This window comes from Cupressus sempervirens, chromosome 3 (assembly GCF_028749045.1).
Source record: "Cupressus sempervirens isolate cs-2001-9-10 chromosome 3, ASM2874904v1, whole genome shotgun sequence".
In the NCBI taxonomy this organism is placed as follows: Eukaryota; Viridiplantae; Streptophyta; class Pinopsida; order Cupressales; family Cupressaceae; genus Cupressus; species Cupressus sempervirens.
The window spans coordinates 707,157,683-707,173,753 of record NC_143120.1 but is presented as its reverse complement, the minus strand read 5'-3'; the positions used below and the strand labels follow the sequence as shown (position 1 = coordinate 707,173,753).

The window sequence follows — 16,071 nt, the reverse complement described above, 5'->3', positions numbered from 1 at the left end:
GTTTACCTAGCCACCCATAGCTAATGGAATAGATAGTTCAATCCCACAATGAATGGTGAGGGAGATTTGGCAGTTGGCAACTTTGCATCAGCCTCCTTCAAGTTTTAAAAGAAAAATTCATAATTTCTTACAAAATCAGCATTTTGCAAAAAGTGCAAAATTGCAATATAGCAACTTTTGGATTTTTCTTTCTTACTCAAGTCTTAACACTTCTAACTTGTTATTTAGGCCATCCCTTAGCAATTCCATGCTAGGGACCCTTACCTAAGCTAATGACTCGTCCCTTAGTTTACTCATTTCCCTATGGCAATGTATGCCTTGATTTTTAGGCCAAAATAGTGACTCTTCTAAGGACATTAAATGACATCCAATACCCTAACTACCACACCTAGGTCCAATGAAACTTATTCTACTTACAAGGCTCACTTGAAGCATAACACAAAAAAAATGAAAAGGTGAGGGCCCTATGATTCAAGGTGACCCTGCACCACTCTTTCTCTCTAGCCCTCTCTCCCTATTCAATCTAATGAACCAACTAGATCTGCTCTACATTTTAATGTCTCAAGTATTGCCTCATAGTCTGACTCATGAACTTTCTAAAGAGTCTTATTATGTGGTTTTCCACCATATTTTATCAAGTGGACATTTGATGCGACAACAAGGTTTGAATAATGAAGAATCTTTCTCTCTGTTTACCAATCCTTGAATAACCACAAGTTAGGGTTCTTCATAGAATATCGTTTAAGCCATGTGCTGGTTACAACCACTGAACCGATATGGTACTCTAAATCTTCACCATCTATAACTAAGTGATCCAATTTTTGTTTGGCTTGGACAATATGACACAAATAATAATCTATTCCCTTCTTCATTGTCTTCAGGTGCAATAATAGCAAAAAATATGGCCTCCACTAATAAATGTACAAAATGTGATCATTAAGTCAAAAAATACTTAGGTAAAAGTTATAAAGTTACATATTAAAATTACAAAGAAAGATATATATATATATTATATATATATATATATATATATATATATATATATATATATATATATATATATATATATATATATATATATATATATTACCAAGTTGCACTAGATCATACAAATGGTCAAATTCAATAGACGAATCCATCTCTACCATTTCCAGTCCTTGTGGGGGATGATAGGTGTCAGTTGGCTCCAAAACTCGTATATCCCATTTGTCCACCCATTTAATTAACTCACAATCATCCCAATTTTCCTCTGCACATGATGGATAATAGCATGCCATTTTTTGTGTGTGGATACTCCATGAACCTACACCAAAGCTTCTAAAAGAGTGCAACTCACTTGATCCTATTAGTGTGCAACAATCCTCATATGGTGCAACATTAGTATTATCTATCAACCAAAAAAATCTACGAACCATAGACTCACCTTCTTTACCTAGACCCATTGTAGCGTTACACCACTGGATGATGGATTTTGCATCTGTCAATATTGCTCCATCTTTGCACTTTAGTTCTTCATGAGCTAAGGCTCTTTTGATGCATGCACTTGCACCATCATGCTCTCCCTTTCCATGACCAGCCTCTGTGAAATTCCACATATATTGAATTCTAGACAACCTGTGCATTCTTATCAACCAATAGAACATCCATGCATTCTTGAATTGAGATATGCAATTGTCTAACCAAATAACGTGCTGACGATATGGTATGCTCCTATTAGCCAAATCTCCATAGAATAGTTGAAAACAACCATGTACAAACTCTGTAGAATGTGATCGATCATCTCTGATGTAAAAATGGTACTCCCTCAAAATCTTCCTATCATCCTTTGTACTTGTAGGTGAATGCATGAATGTTATGTGAACAAATATGGAAACATGTTGAGAAGTATAATACTTTTCTTGCACCTCATTTTGTGGTTGTAGTGTGTAGTTCTCTACAAAGTCTACAACTGAAACAATGGTATCCATTGAAAATGTATCCTTGCACAACTTGAATTGCAAATCTAGCCATCGAGCTCTATGTGTATGCTTTGCATACTTGTAAATAATCTCTTCATGAAAAATCTTAATGAAATCATACACTGAAATCTTTTCAATGACTAAAGCATATCTTTTACCTTGTTTCTCATCTTTTAAAGCATATGTCACTGTCTTATATTTTTTGTAATCTACTATTTCATTTCCAATTGCATGTGTACTATCTATTTGTTCAAAAGTTGATAAAAGTTGCTAAGAACAACTAAATAGGCATGTACCATCCAAGCATGATGTCTTGTAAAATTTTTGGTCATCCCCTATTTCACATAAAATTTTGGATATGAATTCCTTTGAAGATCTAGGTCACTCATTCATGTCACAATCCCACAAAACAAACTTAGAATGCAAAAACACACATATATGCCTAAAAACATCAAAATGGTTAGAAAATCCAATGTGTATCCTAAAACAAGTTGTGCATGTGTGATTTATCTTCACATAAAAAGGTTTATCCATCTCAAAAAATATTTGACTTATTCAAATTTGAGGATACATACCAATAAATTTCACAAAAAATTGTGTCTGAATTGAGTCCAAAAAATGTTTCGCATGTGGATTGTGATTTTGGCTACCAATCCTCCTTCTTATAACATCTCTTTGTTTAGGGGATACACGTGTTATTTGTCCAAAAATTTTCAATCAATGATTTCAAAGCTTCACTAATCTCTTTATCCTTTTGTAGTAGTCTACCACTAAATGTCCATAACTCTTTTTTTTAATCTTCCAATCTCTCACACCTTAGAATGGCTCTCCTTAGAGTACCTCTACCGATTTTCAATGTTTTGTTTGTCTTTCTCATGAGTTGAGCTTTCTTCATTTAGGTGCTTACTATTGTCAATGTAAGTACTTGTCTTGTGATTTACTATCTTTGGTGCATGATTTAGAAACCACTTTTTCATAAGCACTCATTCGATTCTTTACAATGCTTTTTTCATTTAAATCGTCCATCATTCTTAACCCAAGAATCTTCATGATAGGCCTAAATTTAAAATTTCTCATCATTTCAACAAATAATTGGCATTGACCTATAATATTTAATTCTTCAAAGAATAGTCTCCACATATGATTAACTTTTCTTTGACAAGTATGCTTGTTAATCTTGTCAACCATTGATTTCAAAATGCTAGTATCAATATCAATCAAATATTTTGGTCTTCTAAAATGAATTCTAGAAGGTGTTATAGTCTCTTCCATTCCCTCAAAATTTTGAACATCAACATAAGGTTGAGTGCTTTGCGTACCTTGAACCGAAGATGATGTGCCTTGGCAATGAGATGCAAAAGATGGAATATCACCTACTTTATATGTTGATGTTGTGCCTTCAACATGACATGATGGAGTGTGTACATCATCGGATCTACAAATTAGCATCTCTTTAACATGAGATGATGATATGACTCCAACATTGGAAGATGGCGTAGCTTCATAATTCAATTATCTTCTTGAGCGTAACAGGCTCATTCATTCTCTTCGTCTTTCCAATTCTTCCTCTTTGATTCTTTGTATCAGTGCTTCTTGTTCCTCTTCAAAAATCAATTCCTCGGTATTGCTTTGCAATTTTATTTGTTCATGTAGTAGTTTCATTTTATCTCTTTTAATTGCCAAATCTCTGTCCCTCTCTTCCGTTGTTTGAGTTTTTGGTTTCTTCCTTGGCATGATGATGATTTCTATATCTCAAATTATTCAAACATCTAAATTACTTACAATTTGAAAATTACAAATCATTCAAATACATATATAAATTATAATTACTTCAATGAATACGCAATATATATTAAACAAATTGTCAAATTTCTAACCATTTCCAAATAACAATTCATTCAAACATACAAATTTCAATGAATTCACTATATATTAAACAAAATGTCAAATTATAATCAAGTTTGTCTCTATATAACAAAAAAGAATATTTAAAAAGGACTACACTAACCTTTTCTATAAAAAGAATATTCAAAAAGCCTTCAAATAGTGTTTACTAACTTCCAACAGCTTAAAACCCGTGTTTTCTGTCGGAACTACAGAATGCACAACAGACAAAAAGTAGAATATGGATTAGCAAGGACCCAAACTTGCATTATGACCATTTTTTGGTGTTCTCATATAGTGTGTACACCCTATAAAGTGCACTATGTGAAGAATAATCTCTCCCTATCCCACCATCCATCATCCCCTACTCTCTCTCTCTCTCCCTTCTATCTCTCTCTCTTTTTGAATCCTCACTCATCCCCTACTCTCTCTCACTCTCCCTCTCCTCTCGCATCCCCTACTCTCTCTCACTCTCTCTCTCCTTATCCACCCCCTACTCTTTCTCTCTTACACACACTCCCATCCCCCCTCTCTCTCGCTCTCCCTCTCACACTCCCTCTCCCACTGCTATTCTCTCTCTATCTATCTCCCTCTCCCATCGCCTACTCTCTCTCCCATCCCCTACTCTCTCTCTCTCCTCTCCCATCCCCTACTCTCTCTCTTTCTCTCCCTCTCCTCTCCCATCCCCTACTCTCTCTCTCTCTCACTCTCTCTCTCCCATCCCCTCCTCTCTCTCTCTTACACACACTCTCATCCCCCTCTCTCTCTGTCTTGCTCTCCCTCTCACACTCCCTCTCCCATTGCTACTCTCTCTCTCTCTCTCTCTCTCTCTCTCTCTCTCTCTCTCTCTCTCTCTCTCTCCCTCCCTCTCTCTCTCTCTCTCTCATCGCCTACTCTCTCTCTCACTCTCCCTCTCCCACCACCTACTCTCTCTCTCCCATCCCCCCTCTCTCTCTATCTCCCTCTCCCACCACCTACTCTCTCTCTCCCATCCCCTACTCTCTCTTTTACACACACTCTCATCCCTCCTCTCTCTCTCTCCCTCTCCCTCTCCCACCACTACTCTCTCTCTATCTATCTCCCTCTCCCACTCTCTCTCCCATCGCCTACTCTCTCTCCCATCCCCTACTCTCTCTCTCACTCTCCCTCTCCCACTCCCTCTCCCACCACCTACTCTCTCTCTCTCTCTCCCTCTCTACTCTCTCTCTCTCCCATCCCCTACTCTCACTCTCTCTCTCTCATCCCCTACTAGAGCTGAGAGGACTAGGAGTCAAAGTAGATTTTGGGAGTTTGAAGTTGAAGATATAACTTAAGGTTATTATTTGTATCTAGCTATAGCCCAGAAGGCCTTACAGTTGGGCATGTATGTTGAACATTTGATGAATCAATAAAATTAATTGTTCTCTCTCTCCTTGGTGTTGTTTTTCTATGTTTTACTTCCGTTGTGTTTACTTAACAAGGTGGTTGGATAATTGGGTGTGCCTTTGGCCCTAGTTATTCATCCCTCCTTGCACCAATAAAATATGAATAGAAATACGGGTAGAGAATTTATAAATATATTTGAAGAGACTATAATTTAAAACTTTTATAGTAGGAGAGAAAATGCAGAAAAGCCCATTTATGGAATCTCTAATGGTTTGAAAAAAATTCTATGACTGAACTTATTCTTACACAAAAATTTTTAGAGGAGAGTTGCAACCATAAAAAATGGTTTATTATAGGATATTAATTATTTGTTAAAAAGGCTCTACAAAAAGAAAACATATGAAATGTGAATTCTTCTTCAAATAGGTAGGGAGGAAATACTATGTGCAAACTAAATACGCAAACCCTAATGTCATGTTGATGATAAATAGATTTGAAGCTCTACTTGATCTACAAAAGTATGGGTCAAAGGAAAAGGACAATTCGACAACCAAAATACAATCATGTTGCCACAAAATAAGAAAACTAGATAAAACATTGTATCAACTAACAATAAAACATTAGGAACATGCTATTTTTCTTTAAAAAATATGCACTAAAGGATAGGATGGATTTATGGAGACTTCCTGATCATGTAAAAATCTACCACACATGACAAGAAGCAAAAATAGATTTCTGAAATCACGTAGAAAGAAAACTAGAAAAGAAAGAGGATAATGAAGGATGGGTTACAATCATAAGAAAAAGAGATCGTAGAACATAGAGACAAAGAAAATCCTACCCTAATCTAATAAGGCATCAAATCCCCCCAAAAAAATTATATACCAATAAGGCTTTATTGAGATATAAGGAAAGATAGACAAGAATCCATACCTCAAAGCACCTTTACTATAGCTCAAATATGTTCTTCAAGAAAATCATAGCTATCTCCCAACCTAGGAAATCATTTTAGGCCAATAGGATCCCATTAGGTCCAAATGCCCAAAATAATACTCATTCACACCTCAGACTCCCCCTTAACAAAGGAGGCATCCAAAAACTTGCAAAAAGTTCATAGAGTAAAATATTAGAATCATATTGGAGACCTACCCCAAACCTCAATCCTAATCAGGCCATAAATCTAGCATCCTAGCATTAAAATGATAATTTTAAAAAAAATTATAATCAGTGACTCCTAGAATGAATAGCAATGGGAAGAATGTGAAAAGATGGGAGTCTCCGTAATGGCCAAAATCAAAAAAATGTAAATCTATTTGACTAGTTATACGATTTCTGTGGGGAACAAGTATGCTTTCCCTTTCAAATCATTTGATTTATTAAAATTTTAAAAGAAATGTAATAAAATATTGTCTTATGCCAGGGACTTTATTAACAGAGTAAAATAGCTATCTGAAGATCAGTTGGCAGTCATTACCATAAAATTACCCTAAAACAACTGTCCAAAGATTAATTGGCCGTCATTACCATAAAATTACCCAACCCCCTTTCTAAATTTCAAAAACCCTCCCATAAGCATAACAAGGAGGAAAATGTTTCCAAAAGCATCAAAAGTATTAACAATATACATAAACTTGGCCATAATACCAATCCAACATAAAAAACCTAAAGGGACCCGAAGGCTCGAAGAGTAACTAACTAACATAAACAAAAATATATATAGAAAGCACACCAATAGGAGGACCAATCACTGGTTCCTCAGGTTGTCTAGTAGCAGGCGAAGCCAATCATTAGCCAAGAAGTTGTATAGTGAACGAGTAGTCTCCACCTCTTTGTCATTTGTGGCACCATCCTTGTTAGTTTGCATGAGGTAGAGCGTAGTGGCCACCAAGTGCATGACACACACTGATAAATTAGCAACCCTATCAAATTTATTCTCCAGGTTTGTGTTCCTTTATTAGATCAACAATGAACCTTTCTAACTTCTCCACCTCTAAGTTTTCCTTCATTTTGTTTTTTGTTTCCACCGTGGCATCTTTTGTTGAGTGTTCTCTCCCCCATGTGCCTTATCCTTATCCTCCCCTTCACCCTCGGTGATCTTCACCTAGGTGTGGCTACCCAAATTACCCATCCTAACCGGTGAAGTGATCATTCCTTTCTCCTTAATATTTTATTAGTTGTTAGATAATTAGTTGATATATAAATCTATGAGTATGAAGGATTCTATGAGGTTGTAAACCTTATTAAAAAAAATGTAACTTACATTATTTTTTATATGGAATAATAAATAATTTGATGTATGATGTAGAAGAATTGTGTTTGGTGTAAAAATATCATTTTTTTTCTTGTGCATTCTATTGTTCCCCTATGTCTTATATTCTACAATAACTCCATCTCAACCTTACTCAAATCCATAGACAACTCTAGCTTTGGGTTATTCTTGGAAAATGGCATTGTAGGGGAGGCCCTAGTCTTTTGGCCGCTAGAAGAAGGGGAATCCTAAGAGACCTGGGGGACAAGAGTAATGAAGGTCAACACAGCCATAGGGGTGGTATTGAGCATGGGGTTGGGGATAATAAAACAATGTTAGAGCCAAGACACAAGGCACGATGAAAGTTGTATAGGTGAAGAATAAGGCCCGCATGCAATATAGTATTTTTTTTCCTTCCTCCCTACATTTTCTAACATCCATCATAGATGCTTCAAGATCATGGAGTGAAAATAATGGAAGGGAAATCTCATCATGGTAATGGAAGTGATTTAGAAGAGGGAAATGAAAGTAATAACTTACCCCAAAACAACCTCAAGAGTTAGATATTTCATGATTAGGAAGCACAAATCTTTCCACGGCCTCAACAATTTCAATAGTTATTACCCACTTGATTGATGAAAAAACTATTATGATGTAAAATTAGCTTAAGAATTAAATAATCTCATTTTTTAAAACTATAATATATTTTTTAACATTATTTATTTTATATTCAATTTTATTTTACCTTGTAAATTTATTTCATTATTTGAATGTTAGAGAGAGCAAAACTTTTACTTATTAGTATAACAATATTTCTTAATCCCATCTATGTGGGAATTCTTTCTAACATTTACTTTTGAAAATTTGTTATTAACTTGTTTATTCATTACTTTTACAAGTCATAAATTTAAATAAAATATAATATGTTGATAACAATTCATAGGCTATCCAACTTATCATAACACATTGCACTTTTTGAACTTGTCATAGGCTAGTACTATTGCATTCACTTTGCACAATAAGTGAATTAGTTTTAAATCAATCGACCAATGAAAATGAACTATTTCTTTGTTCATAAAATATTTCTAAAGTTCATATATAAATTTATTATTTTCATATATTATCTATATTATTTATCTTATTGATTTTTTTCATTTGCTATTATAAGACCGTCTGTAAAGCTTCTTCCATGTTCATTTATTTCCAGCTAGACTTTCCACTAGTTATTAACACATGATCATTAACATACTTTTGACATAATTTTTTCTTTTACATAGATTTTCAATTTACTCCGCATCATTACTAAGATCTCAATTTCTCGCTTGTACCCGATATTGTTTAGTTATAATAAAAAAAGTTTTAACTGATTCCAAAAGACGTCGAAAAGCTAGACAATTTTCAGTTAATTTTCATAACTTTAAAGATGAAGGTTCTCACAAAGTTTAGGGCGATCTTTTAATTGGCTTTCATTCTTTGCTATAATTTATTGGTTAAATACTCTGTTTTATTGATAAGTTCTCGTCGAATTCAAAGCCGACGTCCATTATCCATAGTCACCTGTTTCTCCCACTATAGTATTACAATCATATACTTTTTTACTTCATCCCTGTTGTCGCACAAAAATGACCAGACAATCCCAAAAAAAAAAAAAAAGTTTCTTCTCCCAAAGATGGAATAAATAATCTCCACAACTTTAACACTCGTTGTTTCTTCATTTGCGAGAAAAAGTTCTATAGTTCTACTTTGTATTTAAAAAATCAGCATAAATAACTACGACCCTTTTTGTTTAGCTATGAACTTTAATTATAGAGCTATAAACTTTACTTGTAGACAGCTACGAGCTTTAATTATAGAGAGCTCATAGATTACACTTTACAGAAGGATCTGGCTTGAATGGGCATGAAAATATGTGCAGTATTTGACCAATTGTTATCCAGTTCAATATTATATTCAACCCACTTTCCACTTGTCTTTCATTTACATTCAACGGTAAAGAGGCCCAGCTTTTAAAGAAAATCTGGTAGATAGATCTTCGCTCGCTATCATCAGTCTGTTGTGCCGTTGGAATTCACAATTATTTCAAAGTTGAAAAATCCAACAAACGCTTCAAAAGATTTGTAGGAACGTGAACTCTATATATTAAGGATTCAATCAAATGCAAATACACGGCAGTAATTGGGATTCTGATTTGTAAATTTTCTTCTGTTTCACTGTGTGCACGTCGACTGGATTCATCATGATTTTAACAAGCATTCAAAGTTGCTTGGACTGGTATGTTGCGCAATACAGCAAATTTGGTGTTTTATATCAGCTTTTAATTTTAAAATGAAGCGTGCTGGTTTTCTACTCGGAAAATAAAACCAGAATTTGCATCTTTGTGATTTTCGGATGAATTTTCTCCTGAGTCAAAATATACATTTGTCTTATTGGGTTTGGTTTTTATATATCCTAAATATTATGTGCAGGTTGGAATCGGACATTCCGAGCGATTTGACTGTGGAAACTGGGGGAACAAGTTTTGCACTTCACAAGGTAATTATTTACTTCTTTCTTTTCTTCTTTTATAATAGATAACTGAGAGTTGTTTAAAATGTAGAAAAAAATAATATTTTTGACATGGATAGTGAAATAAAATAAAAAATTTTACTGATAATGGTATAGATTTTGATTTATTTGATAATAGATCACACTATTACAAATTGTAATCTAAAACATAAGTACAATAAAATTAAAAATTAAAAACAAGATTTACAATTTGACAATATTACTAATTAAAAGGTATATCTTACTTAATATATGAATCAAAAGAAACAAAGACAGTGATCACATATTGCAACTTATAATCTAAGATACTGAAAAACAATATTTATTATTTAAATCTGATAACTATCATTAATTAAATGGTATATCTGAAATAATACATAAGTACAAAGAAAAAAAGAAAAGAAAATCTACAATCTTTATATTACTACAGTAAAAATAAGAACAAAATTCAAAATTCAAAATCTGATAACTGCATTCCTTAAATACCACATCTGACTTGATTTATGAGTCCAAACACAATAAGAAACATAATAAATCATATAATCAGCTATTCTGATCTAAAATGTTACTTAGAAAAATTGAAGTAAGATTTACAACTCAAATTTGATAACATCATTAATTAAATGATACATGTGAATTACTATATGAATCTAAGGAAAGAAAGATAATATATCACATCATTACAAATTATCATATAAGCTCAAAAAGAATTCTAAAAAAGATATTACAATTCAAATCTGATGACATCAATGTGACCCATGCACAAATGAGTCTTCATCTTCTCCTTCCAACTGTCATAGTTGGCCCCATACTTTCTGAAAAGATTCGTCATCAATCTTCCAAAGTTGTTAAGCTTATCCTTCAAGGATGTGATGCTATATAGTCCACCAATATAATGAAGGGGTGAATCAGTTATCCAACCAATATCACAATTATGTAATCTCCAAATAAAATGCACTAAACACACACACACAAAAACAGTCAAACTTCAATTTTTTCAAATTGTAAAAATATAATATATATTTTTTTAGCAAATTTTATACTGTTTCTCTACTCCGGGTAAGGAAAAATACTGAAAATTTAATGAAATTCTACCATATCTTCCATTTTTCAGAATTTGATCCAGTGTTTTTTTTCATGGAAGATAAGAGCGTCCTTAGTTAAATGACATATCTGAGTTACCATGGTTTGAGTGCTCATATATTTCCTATGCAGGCTCCCCTGGTATCGAAATGTGGTCGAATCCGCCGAATGTTAGCACTGGAGGCCGCAATGGACGCAGAGACGGCAGAAGTGTACCTCTCTCTCCCTGATTTGCCAGGAGGAGCCGAAGCATTCGAGATGGTCGCAAAGTACTGCTACGGGCTCGACCCCGGGATCTCAACATACAATGTGGCAGCCATAAGATGCGCGGCGGAATACCTTGAAATGGACCAACCCAAAACATACGGCCTCCACTCACTCGCCCAATCGTACATCGACAACGTCGTCCTCCCAAACCCGGCAAACACCATCGCCCTTCTCCGCAGCTGCAACACTCTCCTCCCTCTCGCCGACGACCTCCAAATCGTCAATAAATGCATCGAAAACATCGTCTCCGTCGCCTGCAACGAACTCTTACATGACAAGCCCTGGGAATCAGAGATCTATCAGAAGGGCCTCGAAGAGTCCTGGGCGCAGAAACTCACTCAACTCCACATCGACTTCTTCGAGAGAATAGTGAGCGCCATGAAAGCGCGGGGAGTGAAGCAGGAGATAATAAGCGGGGCTCTCATGAACTACGCCCATAATTCTCTCGACGGTCTCAGTCAGAAGCAGCGTGAGCAGAGATCTGTTGTGGAAGGTATTGTTATGAAAATAGATCAAATTGGTATTCTACAATCATGTTGCGCAAATGGTACAAATCAGTTAAACAATTAATAACAATGTAATGCATTAATACTAACAACAGGTATCGCGGCTCTTCTTCCGCTGGGTAAAAATGCGGCGCCGACGAGTTTTCTTTCCGGGCTGCTGAGGACGGCCATTTCTGTGGACGCGTCGCCTCGGTGTAGAATGGAGTTGGAGTCGCGGCTGGCCATGAGTCTCGACCGCGCGACCTCTCATGACCTTCTGGTGGTGTCGTTCTCGCATAGCCCTGATACGCTCTTTGATGTGGAGGTTGTGCAGAGGGTTGTCACCAATTTTCTGACGTTTGCTCTGAGTGATGATAGTGAGGAAGAAGATGATGGTGGTGGATTGGCGGTGGAGATTGAGAGTGGGAATGGGAATGGGAATGGGAATGCGATGGAGAAGGTATCGACGCTCATGGACAGCTATTTGGCGGAGATTGCACCGGATCAGAGCTTGAATATCTCAAAGTTTATACTTTTGGTGGAGGCTGTTGGGGAGAAGGGGCGCTTGCTTGACGATGGGCTCTACAGGGCCATTGACATTTGCCTCAAGGTTCTCTTCGCATCCATATAGACGTTATTTATATTTCATTTTCAAATAAATACTAGAAATTAAGGGTGGAACTGTTCTTTTCTCTGAAAAAGATTATTTGTTATGTGAACATATAGTGTTTTTTAAGTTTATATAAAGTGATGGGACTGGGAAGTTGTTGTTAAGGCATGCAGGGAGTGGTCAGTGTGTCATATACACAATTCAGGGCGGGGAGGGACTGTTTTTCTCTTTTTACCAAAAACAAAAATAAATAAAAATTGCATTACTTAGGTGAACATTTATTAGTATTTTGATTATTATAGATTGTATTGAGATTAAAAAAATGTTGTTAAGAGGAATAGTTAAATGAATGATTTTAGTGTTGATATAAGTGATTTATTTAGAAGTATAATTTAAGTTGCATTATTTGAGATGGATGGTCTTTTCATAATTTTTTAGCATTATTGAGAAATGATAAGATAAATTATCTTTTTGGTACAATTGGATTGTTTAAATCGGACAAATATTGAAATATGTATGTCCTTAAACATCATACATTAAGGATAAAATCAAGTGTGAAAATAATAAGTCAATTTTGACTATTTAATAATTTTAGTCTAGGAGCTAGTCATTAGTGTTCATGTTTACATTCGAGGTTGAGATGGACCATTGAGTTGTCCAAACATTAAGAATATTGGGTTGGATATCATACTTGGAAGCTTTAATTTTGGTATTTAGATAAATTAAATCCAAGTTTACTTTCGAGTTTGCCTTGATTATCTACAAGGAATTATTTTGAGACTAGTTAGACGAGTAGCTAAAATCATTGATTTGTTGTAGTATTGAGATGTTTCATAAGTTTCAATACTAGTGTTGATAAACAATAGGATGGAAGATCTTTCTTGTTCAAATCACAAAAATATTGAAATGGAATAGTTATGTTGTCAAAGTTGTAGTGCTATTAGTTTGGAGGACTACTTAGAAGTTATATTATTTAAATAAATGAAATGTAATCCCTAGGATTAGCTCGCCTAACTACTTTAGGAGGCCCAAGTCATGGGTTCAACTTTTCATTTACTGGTGTTGTGGGTGAAGTTTCCTTACAGTTCACTCCAAAGACTATAAAGAAAGTTCATCTTTTGAAGAGCTAAACTCTAGATTCATCTTAGTTTAAAAGAAATTAAAATATATTAGAAAGAAAGAGAAATGAAATGTAAAGAAGTTTTGGCAATTCACCCTTGCTACATAAATATAATGAATATTAAGTAGCTTACTTGAACCCGAAAAATTATTAAGAATAGATGACCTCAGAGACATATCAATTCTTCACTCACGTCCTATAAGCCTAAAATAGAGCATAGCTGAAGCATATAAACTATATATATGTATTGATGAGGAGTTGGAATTGAGTGCATGTAGGCGCATCCAAGTGCAACGGACGGGGAGCGGAACAAGCTGTGCAAGCTGATAGACTGTCAGAAGCTGTCAGCTGAAGCATGCATGCACGCCGCCAAGAACCACCGCCTCCCCCTCCACGTCGTAGTCCAAGTTCTCTACTTCGAGCAGCTCAGACTCCGCGTGGAGATGCAGAGCGGAAGCGGCACAGCAAACGATCAGTTGGAAGTCAACTCATGCGCCCCGTCGCAGGCGATGAACAAGCGCTTCCTCACCGCAATCACCTCCTCCAGAGACGGCTACGAATCGGTTCGAATGGAGAACAGGGACCTCAGATTCGAGTTCTGTCGGATGAGATTGAGAATGACTGATTTGGAGAAACAATGCGTGCGCATGAATCAGATCATGGTGCGCCCCCGATGCCCAAACGCTCTCTTTTCTTCCATCTCTAAATCTCTCGGCAAATTCCACTCCTTGTTTCGAAACGGCTTCCGGATTCTGCTCTTCTCCAAGTCTCGTCGACACGAACATGTCTCCATTACTACCGTTTCCACTTCCAACAATTTCATCTTGAAAGGACATAAATACAAGTGATGTAATCTACTGAAAAGACCCACGTCCGTTCTCTGATAGTTGTAGCTCTTGGGATAAATACGGTCACAGTATCCCTTCCTTTTTACTTGCCTACATATGATGATGTTGCATGGTTCACTGAAATTCTATCCTACTTCTCTTATAATAAAAAGGCTTTTCTTTTCATAATGATCTTGTTCCAAATTTGTCTTCTTCATCGAGCACCATTTCTACTTTTCTACGACGGGCTTTCTCACCAGTCTTCCTTGAAAATCAACATATTGTTTTTGGAGAAATGTATACGTATGTAGGATTTATTTCTTGTATGCGATTTATAAATAGTATATCATCATCATATTTGTTATTGGTGTTTTCGGTTTTTATGGGAATATGGATGGATGAATAGTCAATTATTTAATAATTAGGGGAGATGATAGAGTAGTTGAATATCCTAACATTGTGTTTCTTAAAATTCTACATAGAAATCTCTAATCACTATCAACTTTTCAAGGCAACTTATTCAAAAAGTATCCCACAACTAACTAAGGTTTTAAGGCCATATTATCAAATATGATATCTTATAAGAATGTTTTTTTGTCAAGGATTCTAAAAAGATCAAATGAAAGTGAGACTACTCGTGCACTAAGTTATGTTTTGTTAGTGTGTTTATATGGCAGCACATAATCTATTCATATAACAACTATTGGAATATGTTCAACTATTGGATTATCTCCCCTACATACTGCTAAATAAGCTCAACAAACTAACCAACATAAGATCTAAAGTCTTCCCCACATATCATGCAATACATGTGCATCATCTCATATAATAGTTACTTGAATCATTTTAATCAACTCTATTAAAAATTAATTAATTTTTATATTAAAATATTTTTTTAAATAATTAGTTTGTTACCTATGCTTTTCTCTTACAATTACAAATTTAACATGTAACAATTTGAATTTATATATAATACATATTTGGAAGCACAACAAATAAAATTATAAATTCAAACAAAAATGCTTGTAACCTTCATTCAACAAGAGTTGTAGTGTTGTAGTTGCAGATCTTGCCTATTGTGACAAAAAGGCAACTAGAATTTTCAATCAATAGAAGTATTGTTGGATAATTTTCTTGGTTGCTCATAGTTATTTTCAATCAATAGCCATGGTTTAAATATATGTGAAAAGGATATAAAATTTCCCTACAAAGTATAAAATGAAATGATTAAGAATTTTGAATCACTGGCTAGTAACTTTGGAGGATAAATAATAAATAATGATGAGAAAAAACTATTGCTCTTGGCCTTTTTTAAGTGTAGTTGTAGTTGTATTTTTTTTGTACAAGAAAAGGAGATGTCGACTTACAAGAATTGAAGCACTTAGCATTGTTATTGTCCATTAAAGATGGGCATCAAATAATTGAGATCAATTTTAAAAATATCAATTGTAAATAACTATAGTAATGCTCATCAAAATAGTCAAGTAATACATTTAACAACCTCTACCTTAAGTAACCAAACATCATGAAATGTTGTTGGGATGGAAACAACATCTTGAAAATAATATACAAGAGGGATACTAGAGGCAAGAGAGAGTGAACACATCCAATGCACAAAACGCTACAAAAATATCTACATCATAGCATATATTCATCTAGTAAACTTTTTAAGCTACAAAT

At 34.9% G+C, this 16,071-nt stretch overlaps 1 protein-coding gene across 1 annotated transcript; it reads left to right on the top strand.

Annotated features, from left to right (window-relative positions):
* The first annotated feature begins 6,244 nt into the window (after window positions 1–6,244).
* On the top strand, window positions 6,245–14,412 carry LOC149568709 (BTB/POZ domain-containing protein At5g48800-like). Its single transcript, XM_089816762.1, has 5 exons — window positions 6,245–6,309; window positions 9,921–9,987; window positions 11,215–11,842; window positions 11,951–12,444; window positions 13,843–14,412. Exons 1-5 carry the CDS (start codon window positions 6,245–6,247, stop codon window positions 14,410–14,412), a joined length of 1,824 nt encoding a protein of 607 aa, XP_089672888.1.
* Window positions 14,413–16,071: the final 1,659 nt, after the last annotated feature.

What these genes read in the sequence shown, in the direction of transcription:
- LOC149568709 (XM_089816762.1), top strand. Translation starts at nt 6,245, where the DNA reads ATGCCCAAAATAATACTCATTCACACCTCAGACTCCCCCTTAACAAAG. An exon ending in CAAGTTTTGCACTTCACAAG is followed by an intron (nt 9,988 to 11,214) that starts GTAATTATTTAC and finishes TTTCCTATGCAG; the next exon opens with GCTCCCCTGGTATCGAAATG. An exon ending in GCAGAGATCTGTTGTGGAAG is followed by an intron (nt 11,843 to 11,950) that starts GTATTGTTATGA and finishes TACTAACAACAG; the next exon opens with GTATCGCGGCTCTTCTTCCG.